This window comes from Podarcis erhardii (genome assembly GCF_964252035.2).
Source record: "Podarcis erhardii genome assembly, chromosome: 15".
Lineage (NCBI taxonomy): Eukaryota > Metazoa > Chordata > Lepidosauria > Squamata > Lacertidae > Podarcis > Podarcis erhardii.
This window is the reverse complement of record NC_138505.1, coordinates 23,856,286-23,871,593: the sequence shown is the minus strand read 5'-3', so window position 1 is coordinate 23,871,593 and position 15,308 is coordinate 23,856,286. Positions and strand designations below refer to the sequence as shown.

The window sequence follows — 15,308 nt, the reverse complement described above, 5'->3', positions numbered from 1 at the left end:
CAAGGGCTCCAGACTATAGTTTGAGACTGCGGACAGAGAGACAGTAACAGTTAAAGTTAAATAATAACTTCTACATTAAAATTTTTGTCCTGGAATGTGAATGGGCTGAATGAAAAAGTTAAAAGGAATAAAATTGAGAAGGCTTTGAAAAGTAAGAATTATGATGTGATTTGCTTTCAAGAAACCCATATAGCTAAGAAACATAAGCATATTTTAGTAAATAAAAAATTGGGGGTAGAGTTTATTAATTCGGAGGTAAATAAGAAAAAAGGAGTAGTGGTTTATGTTAAAGAAAAGTGGGACCCTGTATTAATTTGTAAGGATGAAGAAGGAAGAATACTGGGAATCCAATTAAACTATCGGGGGGGGGGGGAATTAATGTTGTGACGGTATATGCCCCGAATGCAAACAGAGCCGAATTTTTTGAGAAATTAGAACAAATTTTGTTAGAGTTGGAAGACCATAAATTAATTTTGCTCGGAGATATGAATGGTGTCCCAGTACCTGACTTGGATAGAAGTGTAAAGAAGGGGAAATCAAACCAGGGGAAACTGCCGAAATCATTTAATAACCTCGAGGAGAATTTAGACTTAATTGATATTTGGAGGCATAAAAACCCTCTTACAAAACAGTTCACTCATTTTTCGGAGCCCCACCAGAGTTGGGGCAGAATTGATCAGATTTGGGTGTCAAGGGGATTATCGCCGAGGGTAGCGAGATGTGAAATTCAACCCAGGACCCTCTCTGACCACTGCCCTTTAGTCTTGGAAATAAAAAATGAAGTAAAGGGACAATATAGGTGGAGGATGAATGAACACCTATTCGAAATCGGAGAGGTGACGGAAAAGGCTAGAAGCACTCTGAAAAATTATTTTGATTTAAATTTGAATAGGGACACCCCCATAGATACAGTATGGGACGCCGGTAAGGCAGTCCTAAGGGGTTTTTTAATACAACAAAATAGTCATAGAAGGAAACTAAGGGAACAAAAGAAAGAGGACATCCTCACCCAGTTAAAAGATTGTGAGAGGAAACTGACCATAAACCCGGGGGATGAAAGGATTAACCAAACCTCTAAAGTGCTACAGTCACAATATTCAGCCTTATTAAACCAAGAGGTAGAATGGAGAATTAAATTTATGAAGCAGAAATACTTTGAGTCGGCTAATAAAACGGGGAAGTTACTTGCGTGGCAGTTAAGAAAAAGGAATAAACAAAATGTAATTAATAAATTGATAATGGAGGATAAGACTATAGAAGACCCAGATGAAATAGAAAAAAGGTTTGTCCAATTCTTTGAGAAGCTGTATGAAAAAGGAGAGGAAGACAGTGTGGAAATAGGAAATTACCTGGATCAATGTGGAGGGAAATACCTGACAGAAGAGGATAGTGCCCAATTAAATAAGAAGATTACAGCAGAGGAGATTAAGGAGGCTATTAAGAGAATGAAGCCTGGAAAAGCTCCCGGACCGGACGGTCTGTCCTCTAAATATTATAAAACATTAGGGGAATACCTAGCCCCGGTGCTTGCGGATGTCATAAATAATATCTTACAAGGAGGGAAGATCCCTGAATCTTGGAAAGAGGCATACATTACCTTAATACCAAAAACGGAAACTGAAAAAACAGATATAAGAAACTATAGACCAATTTCTTTGCTTAATAGCGATTATAAGATCTTCGCAGATATTCTGGCAAATAGACTCAAGAAGCATTTAAAGAAATATATTCATAAAGACCAAGCGGGATTCCTCCCTGGTAGGCAACAGAAAGATAACGTCCGGCACATCTTAAACATCATTGAATATTTAGACATGAGGATAGACATCCAGGCGGCCCTGATCTTTATTGACGCCGAAAAGGCCTTCGATAATGTTTCGTGGAAATTTTTATTACAATGTATGAAAACGGCAGGAATAGAAGGCCCTTATATGGAAGGTATAAAGGCAATATACTCAGGGCAACGGGCCAGGTTGATTATTAATAGTAACCTCTCCAAATCCTTTATGATTATGAAAGGCACAAGACAGGGATGCCCATTGTCACCCTTGTTATTTATCATGGTGCTGGAAGTAATCGCAAACAAAATTAGGGAAACATCTAATGTAAAGGGGATAATAATCGGAGAAAAAGAGTACAAATTAAAGGCTTATGCCGATGATTTGGTTTTATCTTTAGAGAACCCAGTGGATAGTACCAGTAGTGTAATAGATCTTTTAGAGGAATTTGTGAATTTGTCCGGATTTAAATTAAATAGGAAAAAAACTAAAATCTTAATAAAGAATCTGGATGACCATGTGAAAACTCAGCTGGAGCAAAAAATAGACATTAAGGTCGTGAATAAGGTAAAATACCTGGGAATTTGGATATCCCCGAAAAATATAAATCTAGTGGAAGACAATTATAACAAGGTGTGGCAAGAAATTAAGAAAGATCTAGAAACTTGGAATAGGCTGAAATTAACCTGGACAGGAAGGATGGCAGCGATAAAGATGTGTATCCTTCCGAGACTGCTATTCCTATTTCAGAATATTCCTGTAATTAAAGGTACCACATGTTTTAAGAATTGGCAAAAAACCCTCGCTAAATTCATATGGCAAGGAAAAAGGGCTAGAGTCAAGTTTAAACTCCTTACAGACTCAAGAGAGAGAGGGGGCTTTGCAGTCCCGAATATAAGGCTTTACTATGAGGCAGTCTGCCTTTGTTGGATAAAGGATTGGGCCACCCTAAAAAACACAGATTTACTAGACCTAGAGGGTTTTAACATCAGGTTTGGTTGGCACGCCTATTTGTGGCAGGAGAAAGGTAAGGTCCTCAGAGGCTTTTCTAACCATGTTATCAGAGGTTCGCTACTTGAAGTTTGGAATAGGAATAAAAATCTGATTGAAAAAGGCACCCCCTGGTGGCTCTCCCCAATTGATATTATTAAAATAAAAAAATTAAATATGACAGGTGAAAGGTGGACGTATGAAGACCTCCTAGTCAAAACAGAAGAGGGGTGGAAGATTAGGCCATATGATGAGATGAAGGAAAAGATTAAGGAATGGATACAATTCCACCAAATCAATGCTTTGTGGAGCGAACATAAAAAATCAGGGATGAGCGAAAAAAAGTCGAAATACCAGGTGGAAATTCTAGAAAGTAACAACAAAATTCTCTCCAAAATGTATAAACAATTACTGGATTGGGATACCAAAGATGTAGAGGTGAAAGGAGTGATGGTTAAATGGGACAGAGATCTTGGCCACAATGTGGAATATAATAAATGGCAGACACTTTGGAAGAAGGGTATGAAGTTTTCGGCATGTGCTGCTCTCCGAGAAAATTTAGAAAAAATGATGTACCGTTGGTACCTGACCCCGGCAAAACTGGGGAAGATGTACAAAACCGGAGACGTCACATGCTGGAGGTGTAAAGCAAAGGTAGGGATTTTTTTTCATATTTGGTGGACCTGTGACGTGGTGAAAAAATTCTGGGGACAAATCTATGAGGAATTGAAAAAAATATTGAAGTATAACTTCCCTAAAATACCTGAGGCGTTTCTCTTAGGTATGATCGGTGAGGAGATAAAGAATGTGGACCAAACCTTCTTCCAGTATGCCACGGCGGCGGCTAGAATTTTAATAGCGCAAAACTGGAAATCCCCCGATATGCCCACGATCAGAGACTGGCAAGTGAGACTGCATCAGTACATAGAATTAGCGAGATTGACACAAAGAATTAGGCATCACAACAATGCAAAATTAAAAAATGACTGGAATAAATTTATATGTTATATGGAGGTTAATTTTGGAATTAATAATTTAACAGCAGACGGTACTTAATACCTACCACGTTTTAGAATGATGGTATTGACAACTGCAGAAAGAGTATAAGATAATGTAATCCTAAACCGAGTTGGACGGAGGTCTATTGTTTGTAAGTTTGTAAGTTTTTTTTCTTTCTTTCTTCTATGTTTTTTGTCTTTTGTCTTTTTAATTTTTTCTTTCTTTTTTCATCTGTGTTTGCCTTTTTCTTTTACGGTCTTTATTATTTTTGTCATATTTTTGTATGTAACTTTTAAAAAATTGCTCAATAAAGATATTATTAAAAAAAAAAAAAAACAGAATGCAGTAGTCTGATTGGTCCTAGAACAATAGGATCCAGAATGCAGCTGTCTGATTGGTCCACAGGAGCCACCCAATCCAGCTCCAGGTGGAAGTGAATCCGCAACCTGATTGGCCTACAGGAGAATCCCGGAATTAGCCAATCACGTGGGGCCCATTGTGTAAATACAGTGGTACCTCGGGTTAAGTATTTAATTCGTTCCAGAGGTCCGTTCTTAACCTGAAACTGTTCTTAACCTGAAGCACCACTTTAGCTAATGGGGCCTCCTGCTGCCGCCGCCCCGCCAGAGCACGATTTCTGTTCTCATCCTGAAGCAAAGTTCTTAACCTGAAGCACTATTTCTGGGTTAGCGGAGTCTGTAACTTGAAGCGTATGTAACCTGAGGTACCACTGTAATGTATATAAAGCAGACATTCTGGGGGAACTTCCATTCCTCCTCACCACTATGAGCTGAATAAAGAGCATGAAATCCACTCTCGACTATATTTCAAACACTCTTCCATTTTCTTCTAGTCGTGAGGGTGGAGGATGGGGAGGTTCCTCACAAATGGAGTAGCCTAGGACCTCTCTTCATCTAAATCTGGCCCTGTCCAGGAGTTCTAGATGTTCTGAGAGGATAAAAACCTTTTCTGCTCAGAATTCTGCTTTCTCCATTTCTTTCTATCTTTCGCTAGGGGGCGCCCACGGCCACCCCATTCCCGGTCCCGCCTCTTTTCCTGCCTGTCTGCCTTTCCAAGCACAAAGCCGAGGCGGGAGTCGGTCACTCTCTCTTCGGAGCTTCTATGGTCTAAAGCGAGGAGCGGGTGGGTGGGGAAGAGGGTGTATGTCGGGCTGAACGGCAGCGCCGCTCGACCAATCCATGAGAGCGGAAGACGTAGAGCCCCCACCCACTTCCTAACATAGGTGCTTAAAGGTGGTCACAAGCCTAACGAAGCTATATAGAAACTTCCGGTCCTCTACCGAAAGTGCTGAGGTGGGTGGGAAAGCGGCAAACAGGCTAAAAAAACCATTGCGTGGGGAACCGCAGTACATGGCCACCTATGGAAGAGCTACATAATTTCGGGGTGAGGGGGGGATACAAAGCGGTTCCTGCCGCTTTACCCCCCTCCTCGTTTCCCCCCACCCCCGCAAATGGCTGGCGTTCGCATTGGAACCGGAAGTATAGCTCTCGCATTCCCTCACAGATCCCTAGGCGTCAGGGGTGGGTAGGGGAGGTGGGAGAGGCCCGACATCCCGCCTCCGGGGAGGACCTCTCAGCCAATGGGAAGAGAGTGGCGAGGAGTGGCAGGTTAGGCTGTGGTGGCTGAGGTGAGGGGCAGTTTCCCAGTCAGGGAGGGGGGGTGGGGAGTAAGAGAAGCGCCCCAGGGAGATTCTACACCCCCCCGGACACTTTGGTGGGTCCGAAAGAAGGAGGCCGCCCCTCCCCGCCCCAAAACTGCCCTCGTAGAAGCATCCTGCCCCCCATTCCTGGGCGGGAGACCCTCCCCCAGCTCTTGGCGCCCCCTCCCCCTGTCCCCAAATAGGCCCCCTAAATATCCCCCCCCCGTTTCACAGTAGGAATTCTAAGTTGTCCCCCCACCCCCGTTCCCATATTGATTTTTGGAGTCCCCCCCCCCTTTGCAATTCTCCCACCATTTCCCACTTAGAAGCCTCCTCCCATTTCACTTCATCCCTTTCATGCCCCAAAATTCTACCCCTCCCCTTTATATTGAGTTTCCAGGGTTGTGTGTTATCCTTGCCATTATTGCCATTATCCTTCTTCTTGTCTTTCCGGCAGCGTTTCCCCCAAGGGGCCCTCTGCCCTCCCTCCAAATTGCACGCAGCGACATCTGCTTTGTGGAGGTGGGATCCCCTTAAAAACTCCCCACCGAAACCACTCACGTGTCTTCTTCAGAAGGATGCCTTGAGACAGATAACTCCATCCTCCCGTCCCACCCTTGGTTGGAGTTTGAGGAAACTCGTGTCTTTACAGACTCTTCTCTCCCAAAAGAACATTGCAAAACCTTACCTGCCCGCTTTTGCAGCAGTGCAAAACCTTACTTGCAGAACCTTACTAAGCACACCAAGGCCCAGCTCTTGCAGATCCACTATCCCCAAATCACCTCTTCTGGTCGCTGGGGACATCTCCCGATTTCTGAAGGCTGAACACAGCTGTTGGTTCATAGCAAGAGTGGCCCGGCAGCTGCGTGGGTGGTTTCTCCCCCAAACATTTCTTTACATTTCCTCTTCCCCTGCCATTTTGAAAGAAGAGGTGTCCTTATTTCCATTTATCCTTTAACACTTTCCTTTGACAGAGGAGATAAGCACAGAGAGTCCTAGAGACTTGTTAGATGTCCTGCTGACCCCTTAGCTTTTTCCTCCCGCCCCACAACACCCCAGAAAAGCCAGGAAGGGTGAAGTAGTTCTCTGAGGTTTCTCTCATTTGACCCCTCAGTGTTTGCATTTTGCATCTCAGTAGAGGGGTCCCCCTCAAGCAGTCCTCCTATTGTTGGGAACGTTTCCCTGAAGTTAGGAGGGAACGATTGCACCCTTTGGGAGCTGGGGTGGCTCCCCAGGGCTTTCGTCATGGCTGGTGCCATTGCATCGCGCATGAGTTTCAGCTCACTGAAGAGAAAGCAGCCCAAGACCTTCACAGTGCGGATTATCACCATGGATGCTGAGATGGAGTTCAACTGTGAGGTAACGGAGGTGGCTGTGTGTTTTGTTGAAGTTCGGGGTACTTGTGGTTAGAATGTTGCTTAGAGGGGTGTTCTGCATCTGTGGTGCTTGTGCACCTCCCAAAATGCTTTATTTAGTTTTATCTTGGACCGTAAGTTTAAGAAGGATGTTGAAAAGCCGGAACGCATGCAGAGGAGGGGGACAAAGACAATCAAGAGCCCGGAAAACTAGGTTTATGAGGAATGGTTGAGGGAGCTGGGTCTGTTTAGCCAGGAGAAGAGAAGACTGAGAGATAATATGATAGCCATCTTCAAATATCTGAAGATGGAGTTCTGCTCCAGAGGGTAGGAACCAAACCAATGGATTCAAATTATAAGAAAGGAGATTCTGGCTGAACATTAGTAAGAACTTCCTGATGGTGAGAGCTGTTTGACAGTGGAATGGACTCCCTTGGGAGGTGGTCAACTCTTTGCCGTTGGAATCTTGTCTAAAAGACTCTGCCAGGGATTCTTTCGCTGTGATTCCTGTGTTTCCGGGGGTTGGACTAGATTACGCTTGGGGTCCCTTCTGACTCTACTGTTCTGTGATTCTGTTTTAAGAGCCCTGGTTGATCAGGGCAAAGGGCCATCTAGTGTGGCATCCTCTTCTCGCAGTGGCCAACTACCACTTGCAAGCAGGAGCCAAGTGAAACAGCAACTATCCCTACTTGTGATTCCCAGCAGCAACTGAGATTTAGCGTGGGGCTTGCATCTGCCCTGTCTCATCCTCTGCCATAGCAATCCAAGCTGGTGGTAACATCTGTCTCGTGCAGAAGAGAATGCCATAGTTTAATTATGTGCTGGGTGAAGAATAATTTCTTTTGTCTGTCCTGAATCTTCCAACATTCAGTTTCCCTGGATATCCCCGAGTGCTAGTGCTGGAACTTTCCTCTAGCCACTTTCTTCATGCATAATTTTATATACCTCTGCCTTGTTCCCCTCCCCTTTAACTCCCCTTTTCTGTAAACTGAAAAGCTCCAAACGCTGTCAACCGTTCTCGTACGGGAGTTACCCCAATACTCCATTGGTGAAAAGGTGCATAACGGAACCCTGATGATCCTCTCATTTTTTTAAAAAAGGAAAAGCTATTCTGGAATGGGTGGTTTTTCAGGAGAGAGAGAGAGCTAGCAGTGTTGGTTACCTGTTCTCTAGCTGCACCTTCCCCACTCCTGATTCCGCCTCTTTCTTAGGCTTCAAGCACATACAGTATTTGGAAGAAGTGAAATAGGTTAAAGATGGTTCAGGGTATAAGAATGAAGGCCTGCAAATTGGCCATTAATGATTTTCAGCAGAAAACCAGAAGGTTAATGGCTCATTTAGAAGTGGAACATTTCTCCCTGGAATAATTAGGAGAATAAAGAGTGCTTCCAAGTATATTTATGCACCATTTTCCTGATGGTATGAGCTGTTTGACAATGGAAGAGACTGCTTTAAAAGATAGTGGCTTCTCCTTCATTTGATGTGTTTAACCAGAGGCTGAACAGCCAGCAGAGTGCCTGCTTCTGTGGGGGGTTGGACTAGATGACATTTTAGATTCTTTTTTTCCCCTGGTGGGTTTTGATTTATGGACATTCAAGGGCCAAGCACTTTCTCCATCCTTCTGTCTTCCTCTTTGCAGGATTGATCGTGATCTTGGGGGTTGATGGTGTTAGTGAGAGATAACTGTAGGTGTGTCGATTATTACTGTGGTTGTTATAATTTATCACCCACCCTTCACCCTAAGGTCCTAGGGTGGGTGACAACAACATAAAAGCCAGTGTTAGAAATGGCTTAGAACAACTTACAGTTGCCAGAAGGAAGGTGATTAAAATAGAACTAACAGGGTCTTAAATATGTACACCCCAAGTGCCAAAAGCCAAGGTGAAGCAATGCGTCTTCAGCATTCACCAAAAACTGTATAATAAAGATGCCAGACACACTTCTGCACTGTGTAGCACACAAATGAATACGGAATCTAATCAAAGGAGTACAAGGTCCAATCTGTGTGGATGTGACCCACTCCTGACTCGCATCCGTTGGTGATGAATAGGAAAAACAAGATCAGTGGTGTAACTGAAGCTGTAAAGCGAACATAGAAAGCTGCTTTATTCAGAGTCAGACCATTGATCCATCTAATGCAGTTTTATCTGCACTGACTGGCAGTGGCTCTCCAGGGTTTCAGCCAGCCAGGGTTCCTCCCAGCTCTGCCTGGAGATGCCAGGGATTGAATCAGGGATCTTCTGCAAGCAAAGCAGATGCTCTACCCCTGCTTCTCCTGTCATTGGAAGTTATCATATACCAAGACAGACTATTGTTCCATCTAGCTCAGTTCTGTCTGCACTGACTGGCAGAGGCTCCCCAGAGTCTCTCTCAGCCATAAATGGAGATGCTGGGAATTGAACCCGGGACCTTCTGCATGCAAGGCAGGTGCTCTTCCCGAATTGCTTTCTGCCACACGCTGGAGATTCGTCGGTTCTTGGGAGGCCAAATACCAGTTTCAAGATCTTGCTTCTGAATTCCACTCCAGCCGCTTCCTACCGGAGCAGCTTTTGTCTGCAGGTTGCAGACCAGCAGAGGGAGTTTGTTACCAGGCTCTTCATTTCAGAAGCACTCTGGGGAGACTTCAAGCTTCTTCTTTGATGCTGGCCCAGAGCATTGTAGGCGCAGTTTGAGGTGGCTTTTTTGATATGCAGGGGCCTGCATGCAGCAGCACATTGAAGGCCTGCGCTGGCTGCTGCGTGGAGGTGCTGTTGCTGCTTACACCACTTCTTGTGGGAAGGAACAGCCAGCAGGGGAGCTTCGTTCCCAAGCAGGACGAGGTAGTGGCAGCAGCAGCAGCATTAGCGATAAGGTGACATGATAGAAGTTCACAAAATGATCCAGGGCATGGAGAGAATGGATAGAGAACAGTGTTTCTCCCTCTCACGTAACACTATAATTCGCAGACATCCAATGAACCTGAATGTTGGAAGATTCAGATAAAAGAAAGGACTTGTTCACGCAGCGCAGAGTTGAAACTATGGAACTCGCTCCCACAGGTGGCAGTGACAGCCAGTGACTTGGATGGCTTTAAAAGAGGATTGGATGAGTTTTTGGAAGAAAAGGCTATCAGTGGCTGCTAGCTGTGATGACTTTGCTCTGCCTCCGCGCTCGGAGGCAGTAATGCTTCTGAATACCAGTTGCTGGAAACTGCAGAAGGGGAGAGGGTTCTTGTGCTCAGGTTGTGTTACCAGACTTCCCATTGGGATATGGTTGGCCACTGAGAGAAGAAGATGCCTTTGGCCTGATCCAGCAGGCTCTTGTGTTCTTTTGAAGGTGACAGTGACCCTGACCGTACGATATTATGCAGGCCTATTAGGAAGTAAGCCCCCTTTGAATTTAGTGGTACCAAATTCCCACATATGTCCAGGAACGCAGCTTGAATCATAGAAGTATCTTCCCTTGTCCGTGGGATAATTTAGACTTCCTTACTAACATAAAAAGTACACTACTTTTCTCACCAAAACAAGAGCCCAAAACATAACATGATAAATACAAGACAGGATATAAGCAGCCTTGTAAAGTACGCCACCTAATATCACACTTTTAAGAAATCTGTGTTTAGAGGCTGTGCTTTCCCAACCAAAGCACTCTACCCAAAAGCTCGCTTTGAAAATGGAATCACGTCTCAACCCCTTCTGTGGCGGTCCTGGTGAATAGCAGGCTTAAAACTCAAGGAAATGACACAGTTGTTATAATTATATCCATTATGGCTACTTTATATGGAAAGATGAAAGAGAATGCCATTATTTTCCTGCAGTGTAAATAAAGCACAGATGGGGAATCTCAGCAGTGGGGGCCGAATGTGGCCCTTCAGTTCTCTTTCTGGCCCAGGGAACTCTGCCTAGGCTATACCCCTCTGAGGCTGCACCCCTCCTAGACCCTTCTACACAGCTAACTTGAGTGGTTTTTTTTGCTAGCTGGGATGACCTTGAGCTCTGATTGTGCCTCTTGTTTGCCTGGATGGAGGAGTGTGCAAGTGTGTGTAGAAACTCGGCTGTTGCACAAAGCTGGAATTTACATTTGTTGCTCCACCCACTTTGCCTCTGGCCCCACCCACCAGTGACACGTGGTCCTTGGAAGGGTTGCCCCAAAGGGAATAATCCCTTGGCCCAAAAGGGGTTAACCGCCCCTGATGTAAAGGAACAGAAGGCTGAAGAAATCTGGAAGGCACAATCATTTGAGCTGTCAGAGTTCTGCCTCCTGTTTATTGCCTTTTAAAAACAAATAATTTCAGGCTTTCCGCAGGACAGAATTCCCCCCCCCCTCAAAGATCCACATCCATTTAGCTGTCCTTCTAAGTCTCTTCCAGCTCAGTGGTATCATGTTTGCCACGAAGTGACAAGTTCTGTACGCGGGTGAGGGTGCTCAGTTCGGATTTGTGTAATGGTGTTTTGAAGAATTTCTTCTCTTCCTGTGATTTTTCCGTTCCGAATTCTTACCCTGTGGAAGTGCCAACGCTGGTCCCAGCTGATTTCCTGACCTCAACACTCTTGACAGAGAGTGCTTTTGTAAGCCTTGAGTTAAAAGCGAGCTGGAAAGCTCTAAAAGAAACCGTAATAGGGGACAGTTTTGAGCTGGCAAATACATCAGAGATTACCTTACAGCTTATTACTACTTCGGAAGCTGAAATGCAGCAATTGGTGAGCTTTCTTAGCTACCTAATTCCAGCATTTAGGTCTGAAATTGGTTAGCTTTCTTAACAATCAATAGATCACTGTTCATCAGAAATGTATTTATACTCATTCTACAAGGAAGGCTTGTAGCTCAGTGGTAGAGCATCTGCTTTGCATCCAGAAGGTCCCAGGTTCAATCCCAGGTGGGGCTGGGAAAGTCTCCCTGCCTGAAATCATGCATAGTTGCTGCCAGTCAGGGTCGACAATACTGAGGTAGATGGACCAATGGCTTGACTCACAATATGGCACCACCCTGTGTTCCTCAGCATCCTGAGATTGTTATTTGATGAACTGGAAGAATAAAGATACGATACCCTTTAATCAATGGATTGACAATATGACATTCCTTGCAACTTATGAACGGACTGCTTACAGGCACAAATGTTGTTTGGATAAGCATGATAACATTTGGAATCAGATTATACAGAATGTAGTAGGTTATTAACATTTGCATAAGTAGTAGGATAATAACACTATATCAGTTTATATAAGAATGTATAGGAATATCTTATTTTCTTCTTCTTCTTTGGCGATCACTCGTAGCTGAGTAAGATTGTCTTCCATAAACATGGTTTTAACAGTGAGTCCGTAAGTGACTTTGGAGGCCAATTCTGGATCCACACATCCTTCCATAGTGGGGACATAGGTTTCCAGACAGGAGTTGATCATGGTGAGGGGTTTGCCATGCGTGCCTTCCTCTTAGCGTGTTTATCCCTTTCGTCCTGAGTTCGAGTGACTTCAAAACCCATGACACCTTTAGTAAAGGCAAGAGTATCTTATATTGCATTTGTGCATGTGTGTGAATTTCTTATATACATCTTAGTCCCCTCCCCCACTTTTCTTTATTTTTTCTGTCACTTAAAAAAACCCAACCAACCAACCAACCAACCAACCAACCAACCAGCATCCTGTGTTCCTAACCTGCACATTCCCTATGCTTCTGGGACACTTTGGAGAAGGGCTGTAGCTCAGGGGTAGAGCACCTGCTTTGCATGCACAAGCTCCCTGGCAACTCCAGGTAGAGTTAGGAATGTCTCCTGCCTGAAGCCCTACAGAGTCACTGTCAATTTTTGTAGAGAACGCTGCACTAGGTGGACCCAATGGCCTGACTCAGTATAAGAGAGCTTCCTGTGTTCCTATGGATGATTTAGCACAGCAGTTAACCAAAGGTATTTGTCTTTGAGTGGTTTCCAGGTTTCAAGCGACCTCCATTGAAATCAGCCCGGAAGAGGAATAAAAGGGTGTGTTTTTGTGAGAGCAAGTTTATTCGCTTCCCAATATCTTGTTTGCTGAACACTGTTTGCAGGAGGTGATGTCGTGTCAAACAAGTGCACTGACTTCAGAGTGCATTTGTATTGTCACTTTTCTTATTGCACAGGATTCCGTCCTTCTGGGGAAGCAGGCTAGTTGCGCAAGAGCTCCACAAATCCACTTTAATTTGCCCAACGTGAATTGGCTGGTAGGGGATTAAATCCTACCTGCACAATAGTAACAGTCTCAATGTGCCTTGAAAGTGTTCTGTGTTTAGGACCAGGAGAGAGAGAGCTGACCAAATGAGGGATTGCAAAAGGCCTTTCCAGTGCAAGCCCCAAAAGTTCACAGTGATCATCTTCTCATCTCTAGGCTTATATTGTAGAAGGTAGTGAGGATAGGTAACTTCTGTATTAAAGTTAAAAAAAGGTAAAGGACTCCTGGACGGTTAAGTCCAGTCAAAGGCGACTACGGGGTTGTGGCACTCATCCTGCTTTCAGGCCAAGGGAGCCGGTGTTTGTCCACAAACAGCTTTCCAGGTCATGTGTCCAGCATGACTAAACCGCTTCTGGCACAACGGAACACCGTGATGGAAACCAGAGCGCACAGAAACACTGTTTACCTTCCCGCCGCAGTGGTACCTATTTATCTACTTGCACTGGCGTGCTTTTGAACTGCTAGGTTGGCAGGAGCTGAGACAGAGCAACGGTATCTCACCCCACTGTGGGGATTTGAACTGCCGACCTTCTGATTGGCAAGCCCAAGAGGCTCAGTGGTTTAGACCACAGCGCCACCCGCGTCCCCTACTTCTGTATTGTCTGTTCAACAATGGTTGAAGGATTTGGGGGGTAGGGAGCATGTGATTCCTTAACTGTGATTCCTACATTGCAGGGGGTTATTATTTATTGTTGTTGTTATTTATTAAATTTCTATACCGACCTTCATCGGAAGATCTCAGGGCAGTTCGCAGCATAAAAATATGGAATAAAACCACAAAGTACGTAATAAAAACCAAACCAAACCAAACCAAACCAATAACCCCCGTCACACAGACTAAATGACCCTCTCAGTCCCTTCCAACTCTACAATCCTATAAATCTGCTGCAACACAGACAGACCGTCTTCATAATACAGTGGTACCTCGGGTTACAGATGCTTCAGGTTACAGACTCCACTAACCTAGAAATAGTACCTCAGGTTAAGAACTTTGCTTCAGGATGAGAACAGAAATTGTGCGGCGGCGGCGTGGCAGCGGCGGCAGGCTCTAGTAGCTAAAGTGGTACGTCAGCTTAAGAACAGTTCCAGGTTAAGAACAGACCTCCAGAACAAATTAAGTTCTTAACCCAAGGTACCACTGTAAAGCTGGTGTCACTAAGGGCTGTATGCTTGGGGAGAACATGCAGTAGGTAACCCCTCTGGCCTGTGGGGCCAGCAGCTGTCCTGATTTGACCTGCAGGGTCCTTTTTCTCAGCAAGGTGTTCCCTAGGATTGGTGTCAAAGAAAATCAGCCTTGCTTCCCAAGGCTGTGAGGTATTTGGAGCAGCGTCCCAAATGATGCTTAGAGCATGTGGGAAAAGGTCTCAGGCCATTCGTGGCTTTAAAGGTGGAGAAGAGCACCTTGGATTGAGCCTTGAAACTAGTTGGCAGCTCACGCAAATCACGTAGAGCCAGCAGCGTGATAAAATCAGATCACCTGGGCTCCCATCAGCATTCTGGCTGCATCATGGCTGGCAACGCATGGAAGTTTCCCAGAATTTTCCAAGGGCAGCCCCACACGGAGGTTAACGTGAAATTGAGAGTCCTCAGTTGCACAAGTGAATCTAGAAGCATATCTCATTTTAGACCTGTGTTGGCAATGACGGTGCCTCCAGCTGCAACTGGGTAGTGTGTGTGTTTGCACAATGGGTGGGGGGGAGGCAAGTGTGTTTGTGTGTGTGCTGGGCTTACAATCTGCTTCCAATGCATAATCAGGGGTCAGCAAACTTTTTCAGCAGGGGGCCGGTCCACTGTCCCTCAGACCTTGGTGGGGCAGACTATATTTTGAAGAGAGAAAAAATGAACAAATTCCTATGCCCCGCAAATAACCCAGAGATGAATTTTAAATAAAAGGACACATTCTACTCATGTAAAAACACGCTGATTCCCAGACCGTCCGCGGGCTGGATTTAGAAGGCCATTGGGCCGGATCCGGCCCCCAGGCCTTAGTTTGTCTACCCATGGCATAGATTGTCTTCTTTTTTTAAGGGGTGGGAGGGTTTTACTCTGTTCAGGGCAAACTTGGAAGGGTCATTTGCCAGTAGTAGAGTTCCATTTATATTTCACATACCCCCTGTTTTGAAGAAGCTGCATTGGTTGCCCGTAACTTAACGATATGGTTAACTTCAAATACCTTTTATCCTGGCCTTTGACGTTTGAGATGTACAGTGGTACCTCGGGTTACATACGCTTCAGGTTACAGACGCTTCAGGTTACAGACTCCGCTAACCCAGAAATAGTACCTCAGGTTAAGAACTTTACCTCAGGATGAGAACAGAAATTGTGCTCCGGCGGTGCGGCAGCA

The 15,308-nt window shown here is 44.9% G+C and overlaps 1 protein-coding gene across 4 annotated transcripts in view; it reads left to right on the top strand.

Annotated features, from left to right (window-relative positions):
• Window positions 1-5,751: 5,751 nt before the first annotated feature.
• NF2 (NF2, moesin-ezrin-radixin like (MERLIN) tumor suppressor) overlaps window positions 5,752-15,308 on the top strand; it is a 97,583-nt gene continuing 88,026 nt past the window's right edge. For all 4 annotated transcript variants that reach the window (XM_081841915.1, XM_081841917.1, XM_081841914.1 and 1 more), the window contains exon 1: window positions 5,752-6,786. In XM_081841915.1, the coding sequence (XP_081698041.1) occupies window positions 6,673-6,786 (114 nt within the window). In that variant the 5' untranslated portion in view covers window positions 5,752-6,672. The remainder of the gene's footprint in view (window positions 6,787-15,308) is intronic.